This window comes from Meles meles, chromosome 8, assembly GCF_922984935.1.
Source record: "Meles meles chromosome 8, mMelMel3.1 paternal haplotype, whole genome shotgun sequence".
In the NCBI taxonomy this organism is placed as follows: Eukaryota; Metazoa; Chordata; class Mammalia; order Carnivora; family Mustelidae; genus Meles; species Meles meles.
The window spans coordinates 100,970,577-100,996,336 of record NC_060073.1 but is presented as its reverse complement, the minus strand read 5'-3'; the positions used below and the strand labels follow the sequence as shown (position 1 = coordinate 100,996,336).

General features: G+C 46.0%; 1 protein-coding gene and 1 long non-coding RNA gene across 3 annotated transcripts in view; one reads left to right on the top strand and one right to left on the bottom strand.

Moving 5' to 3' along the window:
• SCN3B (sodium voltage-gated channel beta subunit 3) overlaps positions 1-18,524 on the bottom strand; it is a 23,148-nt gene extending 4,624 nt beyond the window's left edge. Inside the window, exons 1-5 of one of the 2 annotated variants that reach the window (XM_046017144.1) lie at positions 18,462-18,524; positions 17,428-17,510; positions 10,221-10,384; positions 7,034-7,259; positions 2,497-2,635 (exon numbers count right to left, since the gene is read on the bottom strand). In XM_046017144.1, coding sequence (XP_045873100.1) covers positions 2,497-2,635; positions 7,034-7,259; positions 10,221-10,384; positions 17,428-17,482 — 584 coding nt within the window. In that variant the 5' untranslated portion in view covers positions 17,483-17,510; positions 18,462-18,524. Of the gene's footprint in view, positions 1-2,496; positions 2,636-7,033; positions 7,260-10,220; positions 10,385-17,427; positions 17,511-17,934; positions 18,285-18,461 lie in introns of those variants that run through there. The other variant, XM_046017142.1, reaches the window with a different exon arrangement.
• Positions 18,020-25,760, top strand: LOC123949598. Its single transcript, XR_006820059.1, has 3 exons — positions 18,020-18,087; positions 20,579-20,654; positions 25,699-25,760. It is a non-coding gene; the product is annotated as an uncharacterized LOC123949598 (long non-coding RNA).

Here is a 25,760-nt window from a genome sequence, read left to right as displayed (position 1 = left end):
ATTACACCAGGGAAGCTCCAGAGGGGGTTGCCAGAAAACAATAGATAATTATATTGGGTATGGATCATGATACTTTGGTGTCTTCCCTTACAATTTTTACTCTTTTTCCCCCTCTGTATTTACTTAGTACACTCCCTAGGATCTGCAAGTTAACATTGAACAGAAGCCAGCAGACATGTTTCTCATATCATAGGCAGTTCTAACCCCGCTGGTATTTGCTGGAGGTAACCTGAGTAGCCGCCCTTCTTCGGTTTAGGGATGACTGGGGTTTCGGTTCAGTATTTCTGCTGCACAGGACGCGCCGTGCTTCCTGGATCTGAGGAATCTTTCCTCGGCCGCTGTATCCCTGAATATCGTTTCTCCTCTGTTTTGCCTGTTCTGTTCTAATGGGTATTCTCATTTTCTTCCTTCATGTTTCATTGTGATAGCCCATCTTTTTAGATCTCTGGGCTTCACTCCGTACTGCTTAATTACATTGATGCCCTGCTTGTTCGTATCTAATCTTCTGGTGAACATTACATTTAAAAATTTTATTGACTCTATTTTTCATTTCCAGATTTCTTAAATTATTTAAAACCTTCCTGTGTGTGGGGCATGTGGGTGGCTCAGTCGGTTAAACATCTCCCTTCGGCTCAGGTCATGATCTCGGGGTCCTGTGATCGAGCCCCACATCGGGCTCTCTGCTCAGCCGGGAGCCTGCTTCCCCCTCTCTCTCTGCCTGCCTCTCTCTACTCTCATCTCTACTGATGTCTCTCTGTCAAATAAATAAAATCTTTAAAAATACAATGAAATCTGCCTGTTTGTTTTTCTTAGCAACTATCCCTTTTCTTATGCTTTTATTTTATTGCTTTAACTCTCTCAAATGAACTTATTTTCAAAATTCTACCAGGTCCTTGTGTCTGAAGTTCCTGGGACTTAATCCTGCTGTTTGTTCCTTGTCTTGCCTGTGCTGGCTTTTAGCTTTGGATCAGACTGTGAAATTAGATCCAGCCGTGCTTTACGTGGGGAATCCTGGTAAGCCTCAGCTGAGAGAGGGTCTCTTCAGAATGATTTTCCATTTGCTCCTATATGGTTATCGCTGTCTGGGGACCAATTTTTTTATTGAATTTCTCAGCTTAGAGGTTCCTGGATCATGCAGGTAGTATAAATTTAAATCCCAAACGCGGTGACTGCAGGCTTGTGGTTACTAATTCTCAAGAATCTTTTCTGTTTCTCTTTGGGAGTCAGGCCAAGACAGGTAAGTTTCCTTGGGTTTTGGGGCACCTGGGTGGCTCAGTGGGTTAAAGCCTCTGCCTTTGGCTCAGGTCATGATCCCAGGGTCCTGGGATGGAGCCCCACATCAGGCTCTCTGCTCCGCAGGGAGCCTGCTTCCTCCTCTCTCTCTGTCTGCCTCTCTGCCTAGTTGTGATCTCTCTCTGTCAAATAAATAAAATATTTTAAAAAAAAAGTTTCCTTGGGTTTTTCCCCAGGCTGGCAGACTGATTTTCTCATCTGTCCTGTCCTTGTAGCCTTTGGAGGACCCTGGCTCTGCTAGGGGGCCCCTGTTCCAACTGTTTTGCGTGCAGACCCAGTTGTAAGCACTTTCTTCCAAGCATTAAAACCTGAGAACCTAGGGTTTCACCAGGAATGACAATCTTCCCCAGCATATCATTACTTTTTATCCTTATATCAGTTGTAATTTTTACTTTCCTGAGATCATAGCATCATGTAAAATACTTTCTTTACCAAACATTTTTAGGTGATCTTATCTGCCTACAGTTTTTAGGATATCACCTCTGCATTGTTGCTAGCGTTGTAAATCTATGACCGTTCTGTGCTTTCCTCTCCCCGAATTAACAGGCCAGAACGGCCTCTTAGATGTGCTCACTCCCGAGTGACTAGGGCCCTGGTGAACATGGCCACAATACGGTCTGGACCTTGGAGAATGAGAGCCCCTACTCTGGGTATTCAACTGCTGCCTATCTCCAGGGCAAAGATCGTGTGGCTCGGAGCTCCTTAGCTAAGAAATGACGGTGCCCAGGTGGCCTGATGAGCTCCGCAGTGTGCCCCAAATGGCTGAATGTGACAGAAAGAGCACAAATGTTTGGAATCAAGAGGCCTAAATCCCAGCCTCTCCTCTCATTATCTGTGTGGTCCCTGCAAGCCACTTAACCTCTATGAGCCTGCTTCAACCTCTGTAGCAAGATGGTCGTAATAATGCGAATGTCGTAAGACTGAGATGATAGCTTATGGGCTTTATTTTTCATCAGAGGTTAAGTGTCCCCGTCAAGAGTTAGCAGGCATGAATTGAAACCTTGCTTTGCCTCTTATAATGGTCTTGGGCAAACTGTCCCGGGATCAGTTTTCTCAGCTCTAAAATGGGTGTATCGGTGCTGCCTACCTCGAAGGTTGTAGTGACGAGAGCGGAGGTCCGTGTCAATTGCTTAGCACCTCGACTGGGAGGGCAAGTGCTTTGAAGGTGCCCGTTAGCCTTATTTTTGGTGTCTTAGAACTTACGCGTTTTCTTGGGCTGCCTCTTCGGCCTTTGAGACCTTCCTGTAGCAATATATCATCTCGATGAGCAGCCACAAGGTGAGGAAGACCAGGAGGATGTACATCATGATCTCCGAGACCACAGAGGTGAAGTCTTCTCCAGCTGCAAGGGGGACAGCGGGTTCAGAATTTGCACGCCCAACAAAGCCCGAGCTGTCACTGGCTCCGAGATATATGAGACCTATTTTTAAGTGTTGCTTAAATAAGCCCTGGGGCTAAGGAACTCGAGAAGATGTCGGAGAGATTTAATACGGTCCGACGCTCCTCTCTGCCTGCTTGCTCACCGACTTCCTTCTGGACTGGGGGGTGCGGAGGAATGGGGAGTGGAAGAAATCACAGACCCGCGGAAGGAATCTGGAAACTGAGAGATAAGAACTGGGTCCCGGTTTTATGTGGAGAGTCATTTCCCTTATTGGAGACTCATCTCCCTAAAAGGTAAGGTCAGGGTAACTGTTCCCACCATGACATGACCTACTGTGTTCCAGAACATCTGGTGAGATGTGATGGTCTACGCAGATGTGGGGAACGTGTCTAGTTCAGCCACCTTGTCCTCTGACATTAGAGTGGCAGAGGGAGAGAGCGTGGGGCCAGAGCAGTCAGCCAGCCCTGTGAGCTGGGCGTGTTCTCTACAAGACCAGACTGGAAACAGGGTCCTTCCCATTGTCTTCCTTCCACGTCATCCCAAACCCAAACAGAAATGAGAACTGGAGCATTGCATGTACTAACCGGACTTTCTGAAACAAAAATCTGATCCTGCCTTTGTCGTGCTTAGAACCCTCCGTGTTCCCCGCTGCCCTTGGGAGAAAGACCGAACCTTGAACGCGGCACATGAGACCACTCATCGCCCGGCCCTTCTCTCCTCATCGCCATCCGACGCACTGGCAAAACTTCCCCTCCCATATACACTGTGGTCTTTTGGGATCCGCGGGCATCTCTCCAAACCCTTTCCTCTTCCTCAATGGGACTGCACCTCACTCTGCTACCTCTGTCTCAACATCCCCTCCTGCTTTTCAGTCCCCCGACCATTCTCCCAGATGCCACCAAAGGCCCGGGCTGCGAAGCCTTCCTCAGCCTCTCATGCAGAGGGTGTCCTCCTCTGTGCACTTGTCCTCCTCGTCCATCGTGACACTCCTCAGGATGTACTGCCATGGGTTTCTCTGTCTTCCCTACTGATGGTGGGCTTATTAAGAACATATTTTACTTATTTCTGAGTTATCAGCTATTGTCTAATCCCAGAATATTTGAAGTACTCCGTAAGTATTTGTTGAATGAATGAATATAAATAAATATTGATCTTTGTTTCACAGCCAACCAGAACAACAATTAAAACACACTCTATGGCAAGTATCCTGACAGATCTCCTTTTCTAGTGGCAAGGGAGGTTTTAGGCACATCCCCTGTTGCTAGCTCCTATCTGTACATTAGATTCATGGCCCCTGGTTAGTCAAAGGCCCCAGTCATCCATAAGGCCTCGCTCATTAGCTCACTGAAAGCACAGAATAGCCGTCGCCAAGACCCTCAGCTCAGAGAAGCAGTCTAAAGGCTCCACGATCATCCAGGTTTCCTGGATGCTGGACCTCCTGGAGCTGGAGGTCAGAGATGCAGCCTGAAGCCCAGAAGGACACCATACACATCAAATGTCTTTTCGTCCCCTTGACACTACCTGATTTAGGACATATTCATCTTAAAGCACGCATTGTATTAATGCAATAGGCCAGAAGCAGTAACACAAGAAGGTATCTAGGCTCCCTATTTTTACTCACTTCTAGGTAAAAAGACCTCAGATTTTTGTCTTAGAGCCAGGATGCCAGAGTTTAGGGTAGGATAATTTCAGCTTGAGCAAAGAAAACCAGAGAGATTCTGGGAGACTAGAGGAATGGAGGACATGTGGCGTGGTGGTCATGCTGGGGCATGTGGCTCTGAGCCTTATGAGACCAGTAGTACCTGGGGGGGAAGGTGGTCTCGGAGGCTGCCTGGGGATCACTGAGGAAGAGAAAGAGAAGAAGAGGAGGGAAGGGAAGGGAAAGGATGGGGTGAGGGGAGTGGGAGAGGAAGGGGAAGGAGAAGAGAAAGGAGGGGGAAAGGAAGAGGGCAGAGAAGGGAAAGGGAAAAGGAAGGGAGGGGGAGAGAAGGGGTAGGGGATGGGAAGAGGGAAGGGAAAAAAGTTAAGAAACGGAGAAGAAAGAAAGAGTAGCAGGGAGTGTAATGGTGGTAGAAGGAGAAGATGCCATGGACGTAGAGCTAGCCTGGCAGGCAAAAGATCTGGCTTGTAGTCCTGCGTCTGGTGCTAATTTGCTTCACGTCACTAGGCAAGCCCCTCGCTGATCTCCCCACCACAAAATGAGGGACACCAGAGCTGCGCCCTCCAGTCAATCACCGAGGGAGTCATTTCTACTGACTCTCGCCAGACCTCACTCCAACCCACCGAACTCATACCCACAAGAGTGGTACTGAGATGTCTACACGGCAGACAAGCTCCCTGGGTGATTCTGACGTCTGCTCTTTGCTCAGAACCCCTGGATGAAATGAGAGCCAAGCTTCCTTCCAGTCCTAGCATCCCAAGAGGATCAGTGGTTCCGACAACAAGCTTGTTTTCCTTCTATTCTTACCCAAGCCTGGCTCTGGCGCCCAGCAGGCGGACTGGTTCAGCTTTGGCACACCTTCCACTGGCTGCGTGAGGGTCTCTGGAGGCAAAAGCCTGGGAGCGCAGTGGGTGCAGACAGGCACCTTCCTAGTGGCTGGCCATCAGCAGCCAGCAGTTCCCCATGGTGAGCAGCAGAGGGCGCCAGCCCCTGCTCCCCGGGGAGAGGAGGTGTGTAAACAGAGAGGCTAATGGAACTTCTGAACAGAAAAATACCTTAGAGAGTTTCCAGGCCAACACACTCCTTGTACACAAGAGGAGATGGGCCCAGAAGGGAAAAATGGCTCATCAGGTCTAAATTCCTGAGGTGGTCTGAGAGTACTTCTGCATGTTCAGAACTGACCTATCTTCCATTTGAATCATACTGCCCACGTCAGGACAAAATCATGACCTTTCTTGACCTGCCATTCACTCTCAAGTTTGCATTATGAATTCTATCACAGTAACATAAGAAAAACACACACTTGTGGTTTGGAAGTTGGGATTCTTGGAAATCCTTGGAAATGCCCTATCTTGACTTTGACCTCTTCTTTCATGTCCCACACTTTTTTGCCTTCTAACCACCTGGCATCTTGAGGCAGCGATAATGCTAAGAAGATGCTGGAAACAGACTGCCTGAGAACAGGCTAAGAGAAATGGAACCATCATTGAACCTGGATGAGAAAACACACAAGAACGTGCATATATCACTCTTCGGACACGTGAGGGAGTGTTGGCAAGGGGCTAGGAGCCACAGTTCCCGGAGTCCCTTAAAAGCACAAGGACCGGGGCATCTGGGTGGCTCAGTGGGTTAAGCCTCTGCCTTCAGCTCAGGTCATGATCCCAGCGTCCTGGGATCGAGTCCCACGTCGGGCTCTCTGCTCAGCGGGGAGCCTGCTTCCCCCTCTCTCTCTTTCTCTCTCTGCCTGTCTCTCTGCCTACTTGTGATCTCTGTCAAAGAAATAAATAAAATCTTTAAAAAGAAAGCAAGCAAGCAAGCACAAGGACCATGCATGGGAACACTCAAACTTCGCCCTGGATTCTGGACTGGATTAAAAGAGAAACTTTTGAGTTAGGTTGATGAAAGGGCTTCCCCGCACCTCCCACCCCAACAAGAAACTAGCTGTAGGGAATCTGAAGATTTTAAACTAAAGACTAGAAAGTTTGTTCTCCCAGTTGAGAATGAGGTTATGCAATGAGAGATGCCTGGGATGGGGAAGGAGGGGATTGCTTGCGTGATTATTTGGGGGGAGGGGAACAGAAGACAAAAGGCTGTCAAACTTTGGTTTGAAGGAGTGGTTCTCAAAGTGTGGTCCGCGGCAGCTGGGGCATCTCCTGGCAATTTGTTAGACGTGCAAATTCCCAAGCTCTAGCTACAGAATCAGAAAGTCTGCATTTTTCAAAGTCCTGCAGGGGATTTTGAGGCTTACTGAAGGCTGAGCACCGCTGGTTCAGGGATGTGTATGGCTTACATACAGGAGGGTTTGAGGACTTCTAGATGACCTCATGAGCGTTCCCTGTGCCCAGTGAGTCAGGGATTCAACACAAGCCAGAGAAGCAGGTACAGCTGATTTGGCAGCTTTGGGCTCTATGGAGACTGTCCTCCTTCTTTAAGGATGAGAGTTAAGGGATGAAGGAAGAGGTCATTCTGTTGTCATCCCTGAGCCTTTCTGCTCTGAAGAAAGGCACAGAGAGGCAAGCTATCAGGCAGTTTGCAGGAAACTGGCCCCTACAGGAAGACAAGTCAATGCTGACATTTTTAGGTATCGCCACTCTCGATATATGGGTTTTGCACTCTGTAGGGTGTCATTTGAGTGGAAGCCCACTGTCCTCCCTCCCTCAAGAGCAGGGCACCCTGGAGACCCTGTGCCCCAGCCTCACCCTCCTCGGTGACTCGGAGGGGGATCAGCCGTGTAGTTTTCACAAAGGGCCGATGCGCCTCAAAAGCAAACTCCCGGGACACGTTGCAGGTGTAGAGGCCAGAGTCATTCAGAGTGACGTTAAGCACAGTGATGGACACGTCCTGCAAGTCTTTGCTCCCGTTCCACTGCAGACGTCCCTGGAAGGGACTCTCCACCTCCTGCTGGCCGTTCCGATACTCGTAGATCTGCAGGTTGAGAAGCAAAAGAGTAGGGTCGGGAGAGAAAATCGGGTAGGAGAGCTGGGATGGGGACAGGGCAGGGCAAAGGAGAATGGTGCAGGGACGGGGACGAAAGGGGACATGGTTACAAGCAGATCCCGTGAATAGGAGTGGGATGAGGCTCAGAGAAGGGCGGGGAAGAGAGAAAGGCAGAGAAAGATGAACAAAGGTAAACAGGTGTCAGGGCATCTGGACAAAACAAAGCAAGAGGCAGAAAGGAGGAGGCAGGAAGAAGACTGGCAGGAAAAAAGAGGTGCAAAGGAAGAACATGAAAGAAGGTGAGGGAAGGGGATGCCTGGGTGGCTCAGTCAGTTAGGCATCTGCCTTCGGCTCAGGTCTTGATCCCAGGGTTCCGGGATCCAGCCCCGTGTTGGGCTCCCTGCCCCTTCCACTCCCCCTGCTCATGCTCTCTCTCTCTCTCTCAAATAAATAAAATATTTTTTAAAAAAATTTTTAAAAGGTGAGTGAAGGGCGCCTGGGTGGCTCAGTGGGTTAAAGCCTCTGCCTTCGGCTCAGGTCATGGGACCTGGGATCGAGCCCCGCATCGGGCTCTCTGCTCAGCAGGAAGCCTGCTTCCTCCTCTCTCTCTGCCTGCCTCTCTGCCTATTTGTGATCTCTGTCAAGTAAATAAATAAAATCTTTAAAAAAATAAAAATAAAAGGTGAGTGAAGCGTACAGGAGACCAGGACGGGGGAAGTTGGGAGAAAGAAAGATCTGGAAGGAGACAGAGAACAAGAGGGTAAGATGCGTCACGGGGGCAGCCGGTGAGAGAAGAGAGCAGAGAGACCTAGAAAGGCAGCTTCCTGCGTCACGAAGACATCTGAAAGCCTTGGCCTCAAAACTTGCCTCTCTGATCAGGTTCTCACTGAGTGGATGTGGTCGGCCTGGGTCAGGTCACAGGAAGAGGACCGAGGACGCAAAAGGTGTCACAGATAAACAGAGCTGCCAACTGATATGCACACCTCAGGTCTTTCATTTTGGGCTGAATTATAAGTGAAATGTGGTCTCAAAACTGGTTTTCTCAGACACCCCCCACCTTCTCACTCTCTACAGCTCTTTATTCTCTACAGGCGTGCTGTCCATTCTAGTCTCCACGTGGCACGCATGGCTGTCTACAATAAAAATGAAATAACTGGGAATGAAATAAAATGTAAAATTCAGTCCCTCCATTGCGCTAGACACATTTCGGGTGCTCAGTGGCCACCTGCGGCCAGTGGCTACTGTACTGGACAGCACAGATAGGGCATTCCCATTGTCGCGATCATTTCTAGGAGACGGCCTTGCTCTGTATGTCTACTACAACTTTTTAAAGTTTCTTTTCTTCCTTCTGAGTCAACTTCTACTCACTTTGGGCAGACCTGGAGGCCGAGTTGGGGGTTGGCATAGAATCAGGCCTGAGCTTAGTGGGAGCCTTCGCATCCAGCCCAGACATCCAGGTTCCTGTAACAGGTTCCTGTAAAGCCAGTCACAGTCAACTCTGGGTGAAACACCGAGATTTCAGGGACATCTACTGGTTCCAGTGTTGGCACCCGTTGAAGCAAACACTCAACTTCCCCCTCTTATTGTCGCCATGAAGTCTTTGAAGAAAAGAAACTTGCCTGCGGGAAGGTGGGATAGGGCAGTAAGAAGAGCCTTGTGTCCCTGGTTCGGATCTAAGCTCTCTTATTAACTTGACTTCTTGGGGCCCCAGGCGCCTCACTTATGTATGTATACCTTTTCTCTAGCAAACACTTATATCGTGCTTCCTATACCCCAGGGCTATTCTAAATAGCGTTAAAAGTTAAAGCTAACAACTCTGAAGGTAACAATTCTCTGAGGTAGCTGTGGTTCGCACCCCCATTTTAGAGATGAGGATGCCGAGGCACAGAGGGGCGAAGCAAATTGCTCCAGGGCACAGAACCCAGAAGTTGTGGAATCGAAACTCAAACCGAGGCAGGCAGCGAGGTCCCAGGGTCAGTGAAAGTGTGAGTAATGGGCATCCCCGAGGTGGTATTCAAAGCATGTAACAACCTTATGGGCAGTGGCTCCAACCAATCAGAACTGACATTAGCCACAGCACGGGGCGGGGCTTGGAGGCTCCCTGCTCTGTCAGGGTGATCCCTCAATTTCTAGAACATGGGGACGTCCAGAGGTTCCTAGTGGGACCGGTGGTGGTGAGGCCACTTGGGAGGCTAGGCCCAGCTAAATACCCACCACGGAGCTATTTAAATATTTTACTCATGGATGCGGCTGTACTGGGTATACCAGCTGAAAAGCGGCTTGGGGCAGGTGGGTGGGGGATGGGGTCACTGGGTGGTGGGCATTAAGGAGGGCACGTGGTGGGAGGAGCTCTGGGTGTTGTACCCAACTGAGAAATTATTGAATGCTACATCTGAAACGGATGATGTACTCTAAATTGGATAATTGAATTTAAATAAAAAGAAGGAGGAGGAGGAAGAGGAGGAGGGGAAGGAGAAGGGGCAGGAGGAGGGAGAGGAGGAGGAGGAGAAGAAGAAAAGCAGCTTGGTCATCCCTGCAAGCCTTATTTCACTGGGACTGTGAGATTTCAGTGAGCTAGCCTACGCTATTCCATATACTGACGCTGAGTGTCGTTTCCGTGCTCCTGCTAATTTAATCCATCCACTAGGGCAGTGCAGAAAATTAAAAACACCTACGAGGTGCTTGTCCAGTGACTAGCGCACAGTAGGCACTAAACGCTATTTCTCTCTTCTCCCCCTCCCCCTGCTTGTAAGCAGGAATGCTCGCAGCTGGCCGGGCGCCCTTCCTTTCCCAGAGGCTGGGCTGTCAGGTATCTGCAGGGGAGCTGTCAGTGCTTTGAAAAGAAAGAGCCAGGGTCTGTCCGATCTTCGCAAACCCGGACTCTCAGGATCCAGGCCCATAATAGCAGAGGCAAGCAAAAGAAAGGCCAGTGTCCGCAGCCAGACGTACAAGGAAATCTTTACCGCCCTCGGGCCTGTAGAACCATTCCACCACCGTGGCGGCTTCCACCTCCTCCCTCTTCATGCAGGAGATGCAGCGCAGCTTCATGGGGCTGCCCTGAACGGCCTCCGTCTCCGAGGGCACTTCCACACACACAGGGAAGCAGACGCTGACTGCAGAGAGGCCAGTGACAGGGAAGGAACAGGAGGTGTGGGGGAAGCCGGACACCGGGGGAGTGGCGTTGGAGAACGAGAGGGAGGGAGGAGAGACAGAGAAGAAAGCGTCATGAGACAAACTTGAAAATCGCATGTATGTGTCCGCACATCGGCACCTGTGCTCCCCAAGGGTGCACCCTCGGAGCGGGCAGGGAGTGCGCTAGAGGAGCCGTCAATGACCTGGAGGTCACTGCAAGCCTCCCAGGACGCAGTTAGGGTGTGGCGCCGCCCTGACTCCTGCCTTCAGAGACTTAGAGTCTAGGTGGGAAACAGGGCACACACACCCATCCACGGACCACCATGCATCCCTGCATTCAACCACCATTGGCTGAAATCTACGCCGGGCCAGGCCTGACGCTAGGCTGAGATGCAACGATGAACGGAACGCTAACCACACCCTAAAGGCATCTAGAATCTAGCAGGGAACGCATTCTCTAAAGTATCATGAATTGGGGCCACGATGAGTGCTGTGCTGGCGATGGGCTCTGTTCCCAGAGGAGGCCCATTATTCCTGGTTGGATGGGGAGAGAGGAAGAAGAAGATGATGAGGCTAGGGTCTAGAAGGGGAGCTAGGACCACACTGTGAAGACCTTTGTGTGGCCTTCACAACATGAGGGGTCCGATGTCGGCAAGCCATGGAGAGATGTAATTATATCTGAACTTTATGAAAAAAATGTGGGTAATTTTGATGCCTGGTGGGGGATGGAGCTGCAGTGAGGAAGACAAGTGAACGGACCCTCGGCCAGAGTGATGCTTTTCGCAGAGGAGTGGAGAGAAACAAAGTCAAACATCTGGAGAGAGGTCAGAATCAGGGGGACACCTTGTATGCCACACGGAGGTCCGGACCTCCAGTCCCTGTTCTCTAGAAACTGATAACCCATTAAAAAAGGGCGGGTACATCAGACTGTACTTTCAGAATGAGTCAAAAGTGGGATGTGGCTTCCAGCAAAGCAAGTGCGAATGTGGGCTGCGTTAACAGATGTACAATGTGCAGAACGAGGGAGCAACGGGGCCTCCGTTCTGTTCAGAACAAATCTGGACCATTAGGATCCGTTCAGGGTGTCACAGTTTGCAAAAGGAAGTTGTTCAATGAGTGCGTGCCCAGAGGGGAGCAATATGGAGCAGGGTCTGGGGACAAAATCTGGGGAGAAACAGACGGGAGGATGAGGGCTGCCTGGCTTGGACACAGAACTTATCTGTCTTCAAATATTTGAAGGCTGGCCTATAGAAGAGAAAGAAACTTCTGTCCAGTTCCAAAAGTTACAAGAAAGTAAGTTTAGCTTATTAAAAAAAAATAATTTTCTGGTGCCGAAGCTGTTTACAAATGCAAAAAAAAAACAAAAACTACTTGGTAAGAGTTTACATTTCATTGTATAGAAGATTAAAAAGTGGGATGACCACAAAGGACTCTTATATCAGGACTTAAAGGCCCCTTCTGATGAATTAATAATAAAAACAGAACCCCTTAAAAAAATGAAACAATGCACATTGATATTTAAAGGCTAGCACACTATAAATGGTTGGTCTGCCTCTGTATTGGCAGGCTGTTCATTCTAAAAACAGAGGAAAGCTTTATTTAGAGCTTAAAATGAGATTGACCAACTAATTGAGTCAAAAAATAAATTACATTCGACTGGCTTCGAAGGCAAAAAATGTCATGATTAAACACAGAATTTAAAAAGCAAGCGGCCCTAGGATCTGTCACCCCACTGATTGCCAGCGTGGATCTGGCTCATCTGTCTGGCTAGGCAGGTGTCCCCTTCCTCCCTCACCGCTCCACGTGCATCCCTCCCAAAGCTGTGCACTCAGTGAGAGAGGACCACCTTACAGAGGAGGACTGTTCTCTGCTCAAGGGCATAGGAGTGGCTGTGAACCTCCAAACAAGCCCTCAAGGTCCATTTGGAAAGAAACATAGGGGAGTCTATCTTCCAAGACTCCAGACACATCCAAATGAGGCACTGGATAGTCTGCCTTTCTTTAAAAACAAACAAACAAGCAAACAAACAAATAGAAACAAACAGACAGAGTGGCACTATGATGAAGTTTAAAACATCAATGAAAAATAAAGTTAATTTGTTTTAAAACTCTCAAACAAGTTGGGGCTGGTCTTATTGGGCAATCTGCAAGAGGGTCTCCTGCTTAAAAAAAAAAAAAAAAAAAGAGGGTCTCCTGCTTCTGCATATGGACCATCCCTTTTGGGGGAGAGGGTCCCTATCTGGAGAGAACTGACCAGAAACACTTTCAGAATGTGATGTGTTTGAAGAGAAGAAGGTGTAGTCTTTGCAAAAGCTTGGGAATGAACAGAGGTACAGAGCATGTGCCTTGAGAACTCTGTGTAGAAGGGAACCTTGGGGCACATTCATATTTAATGAGACATGGTGAAGATAAGTTAGTTCAACGATGATGACTTCAAAGCAGCATGGTTGAAAATGTACCAAGGAATGCACAGTTACAAATTCAGAGGCAGGATGAAGATGTGTTTGGCAACGGAAGGCCTGGGTTTATCTACCCTTTAGCCCCAAAGACTCAGTTCATTCATCAACCGAATGTTAGAAATAACATCTCTCTAATGAAGTCATCATGGAAATTCCATGGAATTATTTATATGAATGTGCTTTGTACACTATCCCTTGTTAAGGTATTTTACCCTTCGTCTCTTTGTTCACCTACTCAACAAATATGCTGTGTGCTTATTGTGTGCCAGGCGCTGTTCTAGGCACTGACAACACAACAGGGAACAAAACAGAAACCATCCCTGCTCTCACAGAATCTACATTCCAGGGGAGGGCGAGAAAACCAAGATACATTACGTTATAAGAAGTGTTATGAGAAAAAGTAAAACAGAGTAGAGGAGCACAGACACATTGGAGACAGCCTCATTGAGAGGGTGACAATGAGCAGGCACTGAAGGGAAGAAATGAGATATACAAATATCTGTGCGGAAGTATGCCAAATAGAGGAAATAGCATTTCAGGGGTCCTAGGGGGCAGTGTCTGTCAAAAGCAAAAAGCACAATAAAGCACAGGGAACAGAGTGAGAAAGAAGGACACAGAAGCCAGGGTCAGATCATGGCTGGTCTTGCAGACCACAGTTAGAACCTTACGCTTGACTTTCACTCAGAGTGACTTGGAGAACCCTGGAGCATTCCGAATGGAAGAAAGATACAGTTTATACAAAATTACATGATCTGACTGCTATGTTGAGAATAAACGGAAGTGGTGAGGAAAGGCAAGTGCGGAAGCAAAGAGAGTAGTTAAGAGGCTGGCACACTGATGAGACTGAGAGATGGCTCAATGGTTTTGCTTGGATGAAGGTGTGGTAGAGCTGCTGGGGTTTGAAAAGGAATCATTTGCTGGACCGCACATCCTTCCATAGGTCACAGGTGACGTAGGTGAGCTGGTCTTAAATAGGGGTACAGTTAGTTCATTTACAGTTAAAGAGGGGAGGACAGAATATACGCAGTCAGGAAAACTGCACCAGAGAATGAGTGCTACTAATTTCCTTCTTGTAGAATTCTGCTCGTGAGGTCCTGGATAGCACATTGCAAAATGGCCACAAAATTCTCTCATCCCTCTTTGCTTGCCCTTTGCAATATGACTTGCTGTTCCATCCATCAAGAGGTGAAATCTGTTTCTCCAGCCCATAGAGACTGCCTTCTCTGAAATCCTCTAGCTGTCCAAGAATGGTTGTACACATGGTAGGTATTCAGACCACATTGCTGACTGTAAAGAATAAACTAGAATAGTCTTGGCCAGATCACTTCACTTTTGGTCTCTTCTTTAACTTCCATAGTAATAATGAAGAAACTTGGGCCACTTGGGTGGCTCAGTCCATTAAGCAACTGCCTTCGGCTCAGGTCATAATCTCAGGGTTCTGGGATCGAGCCCCATATCAGACTCCCTGCTGAGCAGGGAGCCTGCTTCTCCCTCTCTCTCTGCTGCTCCCCCTGCTTGTGCTCTCTCTCAAACACATAAATAAAATTAAAAAAAATAATGAAGAAACTTCTAAGAAGGTAGAATATGATGTTATTACTAATGATTATATTTAATTAAGGAATAATATCAATCTATTATAAGGTAGAGAGTAATGTGTATTGAACCAACTCCTCTAATCTTTTTCTTCTTTGGGCATTCCTGACCTTGCTCTAGAGTTCTTTTCTTTGTGCTAAGATAATAAAGACTTTGATTAGAATGTAAATACTTTCCGAAGGAGGGTAATAAATGAAGTTATCTGTAGATATTAACACGCTGAAATGATTTGTCTATCAGATTAGCCAGTCACTTAGCAGAGCCTCGAACGAATGGGATCCAGCAAAATGAGCTGCTCGGGAAAGAGAGGAAAATATTCCCCACCCAACACAGCAGACACCTGGGAGAACAGACCTGGGCCTAGAGGTTCAGAAGGCCCTTAGGAAAGGCAATGGCTTGGCAGAGGGGAGAAAGGGTGATGGCTCAGAAAAGGGATGAGAGGACGATACCTATCTGGCAATTCTGTGGAGCAGGACATGTGTCCATAAGAAGTGCTAGAACAAGTAGTAGGAGACTGAAATCAGGAGACAAGAGTTCTCTAGAAAGTTCTTCCCTCTCCCTGAGCTCATTCTCTCACCTCTAAATTGGAAATAATACTATTTCCCCCTGATTACCTCCAAGGATCGATATGGTGACCAAAAAGAAGTAATGGATTGAAAAATGTTTTGTAAACTATAAAGCACCAGGCAAGTATAGAGTTTTGTTTTAATTATTATTATATACTTTATTAAAGGAAATAAGGGGAGTTTTTTTAAGAGATGCAGACAATAATATAATGGAAAAGATTCTTTCCATTCCTATTTGCATCATGTGAAAAAGCAGCTTGGGGAGGAGAATGTATCTAGTCGAAGTGGTTTCCAATACTAGAATTACATTCAAATAAAATGAAGTTGCTTTTGTGAAACGAGGCCCTTTCTCTTACATTTGATGGCCAAGTTTCCCAAACCATCCCTCTTTCCTTCTGCAGCTTTTAAGTTTTGTGAAAGCAATGTTCCGGTTATGAAGAAGTTGAGAATTACCAAGGATGGTGTGATGTGCACACTTCTCCCAAAGGTTCTATGTTGGGATGGGGTGGGGAGTGGGGTGAGGAGAGGCGTGGACACTGCCAAGTTTAGCAATATTCTGTAAATACTTCCTTACTATTCAGTCTTAAATATTATCTGCCCCAACTTCCAAACTTTACATATGAGGAACCAGATACTCTAAGATTGTTACATAGCAAGCTAATGGCAGAGCTAAGATTCCAAGCCAGGCTTTGTAAGTCCAAAGAGGTGCTTGGGATAAGGCATGCTCACCCCCTCTGCTGGAATTCAGGCAGGGAGCTAAAAATTTAAATTAAGGTTTGGGAAGAAAGATTCTGTAGAGCCTTTTACAAGGGCTTTACAAGGCTCTCACCAACTTCATTTCCCATTGTTTTACTCACACTCTTTCTTACCCAGCAGACCAACTTCTCCTAAGTCTCATGTCCCTAGTCTTAGCCTCCCCTGAGGAAATTCCAGCCTTAAATCTTCAAGGCAGGTGAGATCATTGGCAACCTATTATGTCGGCTTCATCTTCAGGTCTAGTCTACTCTACTGGGGATGGATGGCGGTGTGTCTGCCCTTGGGACTGGCATTACTCTTCCTCTTTGTCCTTCCTGGACTATCTCATCAGGCATTTTGTTCAACAGGAAGTTTGGCTTTGCTTTTGGTCACATGCAAAATACAGATTAACGCTGGCAGCCAGTAAGTCCTGGAGGCTTAATAAAGTGATACTAAGGCAAAGAGGCAATTCCCATCAGCATATTTGCCACTGTACAGGCAGAATGAGTTTCACGCCAAGCATGGGAGGATAAGCCCACATGCCTAGTTCCAATAAAGCAGGTAGGCACAATCACTTCTACTTATACCGGTTATTGATTTTTAGCATTCAGAAAGGTTAAAAACACGGGAAAAGTGGGAATGTAGAAGATCATGTGAAGCCATCTATTAACTGAAGAACACCTATATTTGACCTGAGGATCTAATCAGAGTCATCAAGACAGAGATGCCCAGAACTACACAACCAACACACACACACACACACACACACACACACACACACACACATCTTCACCAATCTATTCAGATGCCCATTCTAACATGCTCACACATTCGAACTCTGAAGCATATACATACACAGAGTAAAGCATTCTTTCAATCACATATTCAGACATTATCACATAGACTCCTTAACTCTCTCTACACACAGGCAGCCACCCTACTCCGACACTACTCTGCTTAGCCTTACTGTTGCAAGTGAAGGTCTTCCTTATTTGGAAGGAAAAGGTCACCTTATTTCCTCACAGCAAACAAGAACCTATTCATTTCTGAAAACCAAAAAAAAAAAACAACAACAACAACAAAAACATTGGTCCCCAAACACCAAAGCACCTTAGCTTCACATGCTCATGAAAAAGAATAAAGATGCAATGCCCAGGTGCTCGTTTATCAAAGACATAGCTGCAAATGGCTGAAGCCTATTTTTCTTGTTAGAATTTTAAAAATGGACCGATAGCTGAAGTGTTTTCATTCTCAAAATGCGTGCATCCAGCTTTTAAAAAAAAGACATGGGAATTAATCTGAAGACCGACTGATTCCTCATTGAAAAATGAAATGTAAATGCAACTGAGATTTTTAATAATGAACGTAGCTGCATTCCCTTTCAGCAAACGAAAGGGGGAAAAAATACTTTGGAATTAACAGGAAACAGGAAGAGGGTTGGAAAAACCACCAACGGTGGCTCAGGAATAAAGCAGCAGGATTGAGGACGTGTTTTTCCAATCTCAAGATCCCAGCTCTCATGGAACCCCTATGGAGCTCCGTGTCTGGCAGACAAGCATAGAGGGAAGCCAACCAGGGCTCCTTTCTGTCACAAACGACACGAATTAAGTGTTATTATTGTTGGCATTATTACTGTTATCTGCATTTCGCACGGCAGGGTGCCGGTACTTACCCCAGAAGACGAGCACGAGGGAAGCCAGGGGAAACAATCTGTTGAAGGCAGGCATCTTTTTTTCCGGCGGGTGGCTTCCGGGGCTAAACAGAGAGATTCCCTTGGTCAACAACTCGCCCTCTCAGATACTTTCGAGGAAACCCTTTGGGACGAACTGCCCCAAGGGGGCGACTTTCTGACTGAAATAAGGGTCAAGCGCCGGCAACTGGGGAGGCTTTCCGGGGGCTTTCCGAGCCGGGCCGGGGTTTCAGCTCCAAGCTACCCTAGCGCACCGCCCCAATTCGAAGGAGCCGATCAGCAGCTTCGCGCGCTCTCCCCGGAGCCCGTTGCTGGGATCCGGCTCAGCACCACGGACAGTGCCTTCCCCGCCCACCCCGGAACTTCACAAATTCCATGCGCTCAGCTGCTTCTGTTTGCGCCTCGGTGACAGCTCCGCTCGGAAGAGAGCAGCACGGAGGGCTCTAGGCGGCTGGGCTGTCGAAGGGGTCCATTTGATCCACCTCTCACCTCCCCTGGCAACAGCTATGCTCGGACTAGGATCCGCCAAGAGCCAGGAGCTTCGGCTTCATCCGCCTGCACCGGCTCTCCAAGCTGGGCGTGCCCCCGACACCCGAAGCCACCCGGGCCACCCGTCTGAGCTCCAAAATTCGTTCCACCTCGGTACTGTCCACACCCGCCCTCCGCTCCCCGGGAAGGTCCGGAGGGGCGGGGAAGGAGGCGGAAGCTCCTGTCGCGCTGCCGATCTCAGGGGGAGGGGACAGGGAGGGTGGGCCCCTTCCCCGGAGCTCGCCCCGGGATCGTGCCCGGTCCCGGACCCTGGGTGGCGGGTGACCTACTGCCCTTCTCCCGGTCCCCTTTGACCGCGTATGTTCAGTCAGCCTTGACATGCGCAGGCGGCTGTCCACCCCCACCGCTACCACGGACCCACCCCTCGTGCACACACTCCCCACCCCCAAACAGGCGTGCCCCTCCCAGGGCAGAACACGGCGGCGGAGCGAGGGGCGGAGCTTAGAGCGGCGCAAACACCTCCAGACCTCGCGGTTTCTCTGCTAGCCGCCTGTCTCCAGGTCTCCCTTTCACATCCCGGCAGCTCTCCCCAGCACGGGCACACCCCCTCGTACCAATTCACACCCTCCAGGCAACCCCACTCCTGCTCCCGCACACACATGCTTGCCTCCAGCTCCGGGAAGGGGAGGGCCGAATCTCTTTCAGGCAATGATGTCATCTGTAATATACACTGTACAGGAGAAGCTCTGGGCTTCTCTCCCCCGACCCCAGCCCCTTCTGTTCTTCCAATCTATACTTTGTCTAGTCTTGATTAATTAGTTCCGGACACTATGAACACAGCAAGATAATCCCTGCTTAGGAGGAGTGGGGAGGAGTGAGGTGCACCTGTTCCCATGTTCACCTCCTCGTCCAGGGAGGTGATCCAAAGGTTAGCCCAAGAGGGGTGCTGTGGGTGGGGGCAGCTCCTTCTTGCTCTAATCGCTTTTTTTCTTTTCCTTGTTTAGTTTAAAATCAGACAGACTGTGGTTTGGCTTCTTCCAACTATTAGCCACTCCCTAGTCCTAACAGCTGTTTCAGCGCCCCCGCCCCATCTCTGGAAGGGAAACCTGAAACTTTAAATTCAAACTCAGGTTTGTTATAACCACTCGATTAGGAATGCCTGGAACTGAAATGAAAGATTAATACAAAAATCTCCCCCTCCCCCTTCTCATTCCCTCCTGCTCCCTTTCCAAAAGGGGAAGCTTGACACCGATATTCCAAAAAAGAACAGGAGAGTAACAGCTGACTGTAAACGAACCATAGGCAGGAAATTCTCTTTCCTAACATATGACAGGATGGCAGAAGGTCGCCAAGATCGGATCTTCTTCCTGGGCAGGGAGCCACCAGGCCATAAACTGTGTTGTTTTGAAGGCCAGCCCTTAAAGCACAGTGTATTAAACTTGGAAGAGAAATTAAAGTTGACTTAATTCAACTTGTTCAATTCATGAATTCCCCAAGAACATTCCTGATGAATAGGCTCGACCCTTTTTAGGGGTAAGAGCTTACTACTTCCCAAATTAGCCCCTTCTGATTTTTTAGAAAAGATTTTATTTTGGGGGGCCTGGGTGTCTCAGTTGGTTAGGAGTCTGCTTTTGGCTCAGGTCATGATCCCAGAGTCCTGGGATGGAGCCCTGCATCCATCTCCCTGCTCAGCGGGGAGTCTGGTTCTCCCTCTGCCCCTCTCACACTCTCTCTATCTGTCAAATTAAAAAAAAAATCTTTTAAAAAAAGATTTTTTTTTTTTAATTTGAAGGAGAGCAAGAGAGAGAGCATGAGCAGGGGGGAGGGGCAGAGGGAGAGGTAGACTCCCCACTGAGCAGGGAATACATCGAACTGAATTCCAGCACCCTGGGATCTAGACTTAGCTGAAGGCAGATGCTTAGCTGAGTGAGCCCACCCAGGTACCTGTCCCTTCTACTGTTTAAAGAAGTTTTTCCTTACATTCAGTCAAATTCTGTACATTCCTCTTCCCTCCCCACACTACATGAAGTGGTCCTCAAACTGTTCTTGTCACTTTCTCAGATGGATTTTTATTTTGTCAGCATGATTCTCAAAGTAACATTTAGAACAGGAAATGATGTTCCCCATGTGGTCTGACCAGCATAAATCCAGGGGAATTACGGCCATACCTGCTTTAGAAGGTATGTCGATTCAAATACATCTACTGCCATATCTCACTCAAAATGAGCTTGTCGTCAATTAAAATTCCTAACTATTTTTCACTTGAATTGTTGCAGAGTCATTTTTAGTTATACGGGGAATTTTGGAAAAATAATTATGGGACTACTTTATTGCTGTTAAAATTTATCATTTTCAACTAATTGTCACATCCTGTTAATACTCTTATTGAATCCAAATTCAATCATCCAACATATCTCTCTTCTTCGGCTTTGTTTTACCTCTAGGCTTGACAATCACCTGATCCAAATATAGGGTTGTTTTTTTTTTTTTTAATAGGGGGAAAAAAACCAAAGAAGTATCCTTCAACATGATTCTAGAGACCTCACTCTAGCATGACAATGAGCTCCTAATTAGACTTTTTGATATGGTTGTTCAATCACAAACAAATACTAACAGTATCTCTCTCTATTTTCCATACTTACAGCATGACACATCCTGAAAACTTAACACAAAGGACACATGGAAGAAAAATTACATTGATAATGGTCCAGAGAAAAGAGGTAGGATCGATGGTTTACATTTACATGGAAATAGATTTTCAGCAATATATTTCAAACAATTCCAAAGTGGAAGGAATTATCTTTTGTTATGTTCAAGATGTTTTTCTCTAAAAAATTACTGGGGTGGTGCAGGGGGAAAAAAAATCTTCTATAGGTTAGAAATTTGGAATAGATTACTGATGAAGTTCCAAGAACCTTTGAGATTCTATGATTTTATTGAAAGTCCCATCCAAATGCATAGAGCAACGGAGATATTTTCAGTCTGATAAATCTGTCAACCACCACCCCCACAACCATCACCACTACCACAGTGGGAATTGGCTTAATTTTACATAATTTTTCTTACATCCATTTGTGCTATTAGGAAATAATCACAATGTTCTTTTCTAAATGTTTACCAGTCCCATTTTAGTCACTTTGAGGATTTTACATGAGATTTTTAGGAACAGTGTGCTTGCCTTTAGTCTGCATGTGACACTCTCTCTTCTATTGAAAATAGGAGCATTTGGTCTTTTCAATTTTCTGACATTTCCTTTGATTTTTTGGCAGTGGCTCTCTGTCACTTGGCAAGTACCTTAAGTTCCCTGAAGTAACTTCTGCTTTGTTCTAAGAGTTTTTAATTCATTTTAATTGTTTAAGTTATGCCTTCCTCCTTTCTGCCATTTTGGCTTCAATGCTTTTTTTACTGTTTTGTGTTTAACCTTTCCCAATCTGAAGATCATCTTCCCCTTACAGATGATGATGAAACATCCATTCTAGTCTATAAACAGCAGCCAGAGGATTTTTTGTATTTTGTATTGTATTGTGTTTTTTTGTATTCTGTATTTTATAAGATCGTGTACCTTCCTTGCTTAAAGCCCTTCAATGGCATTTCATTGCACTTAATAAAATCTAGACTCCTCACCTGCCCTGAGGCCTGGCTAGATCTTCACACTTGTGTCTACCATTCCCTGTTTTGTTCACAATGTTCCATTACACAAACTTATTAAGCTTTTTCCCATCACAGAGCCTTTGTGCCAGATGTCCCCTCTTCCCAGAATGCTCTTTATCCTCTGGCTGGTTTCTTATCGTTAGGGTCTTGCCTTAGATGACTTCTCCTTAGAGTGGCACTCCTGGTCATGCTCCTGTTCAGTTTCCCCACCTGAAGCTACTCTCTATGTCATTATCCTGCTTCTTTTTCTTTTTTTTTTTTTAAGATTTTATTTATTTGACAGAGAGAAATCACAGAGAGGCAGGCAGAGAGAGAGGAAGGGAAGCAGGCTCTCTGCTGAGCAGAGAGCCCGATGTGGGACTCGATCCCAGGACCCTGAGATCATGACCTGAGCCGAAGGCAGCGGCTTAACCCACTGAGCCACCCAGGTGCCCCCTGCTTCTTTTTCTTTATATCTTCTCTTACTATCCAAAATTATTTTATTTGAAATGTAATGCACTTGCTTATTTTCTGGTTTCTCCTATCAGGATATAAGCTTCATGAAAGCAGCCGTGTTTGCTTTGCTTGCTGCTGTACTCCTAAGCTCAGGTTGGTACCAGGCAGATTATTAGGTCCTCTATGAATCCTGAATGAATGAAAAAATGGATGAATGAACAAGTGAGAATAGTGTGGGAAGGGTGAGAAGCCCAGGCCATAATCAATAGAGGGAACAGAAAAAAAATTAATCGGAGAGGGGAGCCTGGGTGGCTCAGTCATTAAGTGTCTCCCTTCAGCTCAGGTCATGATCCCAGAGTCCTGGGATTGAGCCTTGCATCAGGCTCCCTGCTCAGCAGGAGGCCTGCTTCTCCCTCTCCCACTCCCCCTGCTTGTGTTCCCTCTCTCGCTGTGTCTTTCTCTGTGAAATAAATAAATAAAATCTTAAAAAAAATAATCAGAGAAATGAGAGGACAGTCCTCCTCACAGGATACTCCAGCCAATTGTGCTCAGAGATTGCAAAAGAGGAGAGAAGTGTATGGGTCCTGAGGTATTTAGAGATTTTGAAGTAGAGCAGAAAGAATGACTCTGACAAGGAAAGAGGAATGGCATCTGAGATATGCATGGAAATGTTACTTTTCCTAAGGAAAGAAACCCATTTCACTAAGATTATGGGGAGGAATTAGAAATAGCCATAGAGGCAGTGACACTGAGTAAAGAGAGAGAGAGACCTTAGGATACACGTATGGATCTTAGTGAAGGAGGCAAAATTGTCTCCTGAAGAGTAGGGGGTGGAGAGGAACAGGGGAGCTACAGATGGGAGAGACGCTGTGGGCCCCTTCTTGATGCATTTCAAGATCAACATATACTCGAACTAAGAGTCAAGATGTAGAAATCAGAGCCCAATGTAAGCAAGTCAAGTGACCTGCTTTTGCTATCCTAAATGGATTTTGAAAAATAGTGCATAACCCATGAGACAAGGAGAGTAAAAAAAAAGTTTATTTTAAATTGTGGCCGAGGAGCACATGTGGGACTGGGAGATATCAGGCTCCCCCAAATTGTTCCCTCATCAGACTGCCAGCTGTGTGATTACTGTTACCAGGGAAGGGAAGTTTGGGATTAGGACAGGAAATGGTGATATTATGACCACAGTATGCAATCTCTTCCTGGATCTGCACATGACAGAGAACTTGGCAGGTTTGTTGAGTTGAATTGAATTTCATCTGAATGATCAGGGAAGCTAGGACACTCATAACATCCAGGAGAACCCCACAAGCCCTCATAACACACCCTGTGTGCAAGAGAAGCCGGTGCCACTGATCTTCACCAATCTTCAGGAAACCCATGGTACACGTCCATGAGAAAGCTGTCATAGGTAGTTATAATCATCCAGACATTTGAATGGGGAAAAAGAAAATATAATTGGTGATAAGGTATTTCAAGCTTCCCAGAAGAAATGTTATATTTCAAGTATCTGTTAGTCTGGCATAATTTCTTATGCATGTCTGGCTGGGGTTCTTAGGCTAGACAGAAGGAAAAAGACTTTTGGAGAAATAAGTGTCATTATTGCCTTTGCTGCTAAACTAAATACTCTGGTTATTCTGATGTTTGGTGCAGAACCAACACCTGAGCCCTGATGACTTGATGCTCATCAGAAATAATATTGAAGGAGAAAAAGAAACCACAAAATGACCCCCAGGTTGGGGACAGGAGGTCTGTCTCAGGCATCTTTAGGCTCGCAGATAGTACTGACATTTTCACTTGACCACTCTGAACCAATTTTCTCTCTCTGTCTGCCCCTCAGAGTTACTGGAAGCACAAATGAACTAATGCATGGATGTGTTTTGAATTTCGTAAAGTCTTATAAAACCAACGTGTCAGGCTCTTGTTTAGATTATTTCTTTAGTCCTTACAGAGATGTACCCAGCTGTTGACTTTAGCATGATGAGAAATAATCAACTTTTCATGATTTGTCAACAGCTTTGTTATCCTTTTCATCACCAACATCATTGTCTTTATCGTGATCATAATATTTGAGATGCTTTGGTCCCAGAATTCTATGCACTTTGTATGGATTAACTCATTTAATCCTCACAAAGATTTTAAGGAGTAGACACTATTCTCTCTCTCTTTTTCTTTTTTGTTTTTAAGGAAATAACTACAAGAAAAGTTAAATGACTTGCTCATTCAACTTGTATATGGCAGAACTATGACTCAAACCCAATGCTCTTTGTCTTCAAAATCTTAAAGTCTTAAATTCTTCCTATACGATCTTCACCATCAAAAGACACTTTGATATGCAAATCAATCAGAAAGTTAATGACTCCTTATGCAGTGTGAAGTCCTAAGATGAATGTTTCTGTGTGTGAGTGTGTGTGTATTTATCTGTAAGGAAAAGTAGGTATGACCCTTTTACTCACAAAGCTTCAAGTATTATGGAAAAGTATGGAATCTAAGTAAGTAAATAAGAAAAAAACCAAAATAATTTGTGTTTTCTCTCTCCCTTCCTTTCCTTCCTTCCCCTCCCCCTTTCATCTTCTTTTCTCTTTCTTTCTTCCAGTGTGGAGCGGTCTTATAATCACTTATCATTTAGAGAGCTCCCATGGATTAATATGAATGAAAAACTCCTCATTCTTGGTCTGTTTTCTGTGTGGGGGGGAGTCCTTTTTCTCTTTACAAAAGGAACAACTGCTTGGCCTCACCTTACAGTTTTATTTTTATGAACACAACATGTTCCATTGAATTCTCATGATATGAGAGACTAGTCCATCTATTTTAAAGATGGAGAAAATTGATATCTAGAGAGATTAAATTACTTGTGTACTGTTAAACTTCACTTATTCATTCACTTATAAAACTTCTACTGAGTGCTTACTCTATGCTAAGTATCACATTAGTCTGTGGCTTTAAAACAATAACTGAAATTGTGTGGTTATTGCGTATAGGTAACCTGGAAGATGGAGTCACAGATTATAATTTGAGCCTGGGAAGCAGGGAGATAGCTGGGAAAGTTTTGAAAGAGGTTTAATATTTGAGTAGATGAGTAAAATTTCCCAAAGAAAGGAAATGGGAGATTGGAAGTTAAAAAGTGTCCTGAGAAGCTCACCTTATAGATGCAGGTAACACACTCCTGATTCTTAATTTGGGGTATGTATCACTGAATAACCCCACCATTTTTAAGTAAGACCATGATTGGGAATGGCTGAATGGAGCAACGGAAAAGAATGATTTATTTGGGACAGGTTTATCCTGGATACTCTGCTTGGTACTTCTGTACCTTGGGCAAGTTACTTAATTCTTCCGAACCTTATTTTCTTCTGTCAAAATGAAAACTACAATAATACTACCTATTTTGTAGCTATTTATGAAGATTAAATGAATTAAACATATAAATCACCTGGAACAACATCTGGCCCTTAGCATAAATTTTTCCTTTTCTTTCTTTCTTTTTTTTTTGAAGTAAGCTCTATGCCCAGTTTGGGGCTTGAACTCACAGCCCTGAGACCAAGAGTCACATACTCTATCAGCTGTGCCAGCCAGGCACCTCTTAGCATAAACTTAATGAGTACTATTTCCCACCTTCTTCATAAATTCATAAATAAGGAGTAAGCATTATCACTGTTTTTTTTCTTTTTTTAGGAAACTAAATTCAACAGAAGTTCAGTGACTTGGCCATTCAACTTGTATGTGGGAGAACCACC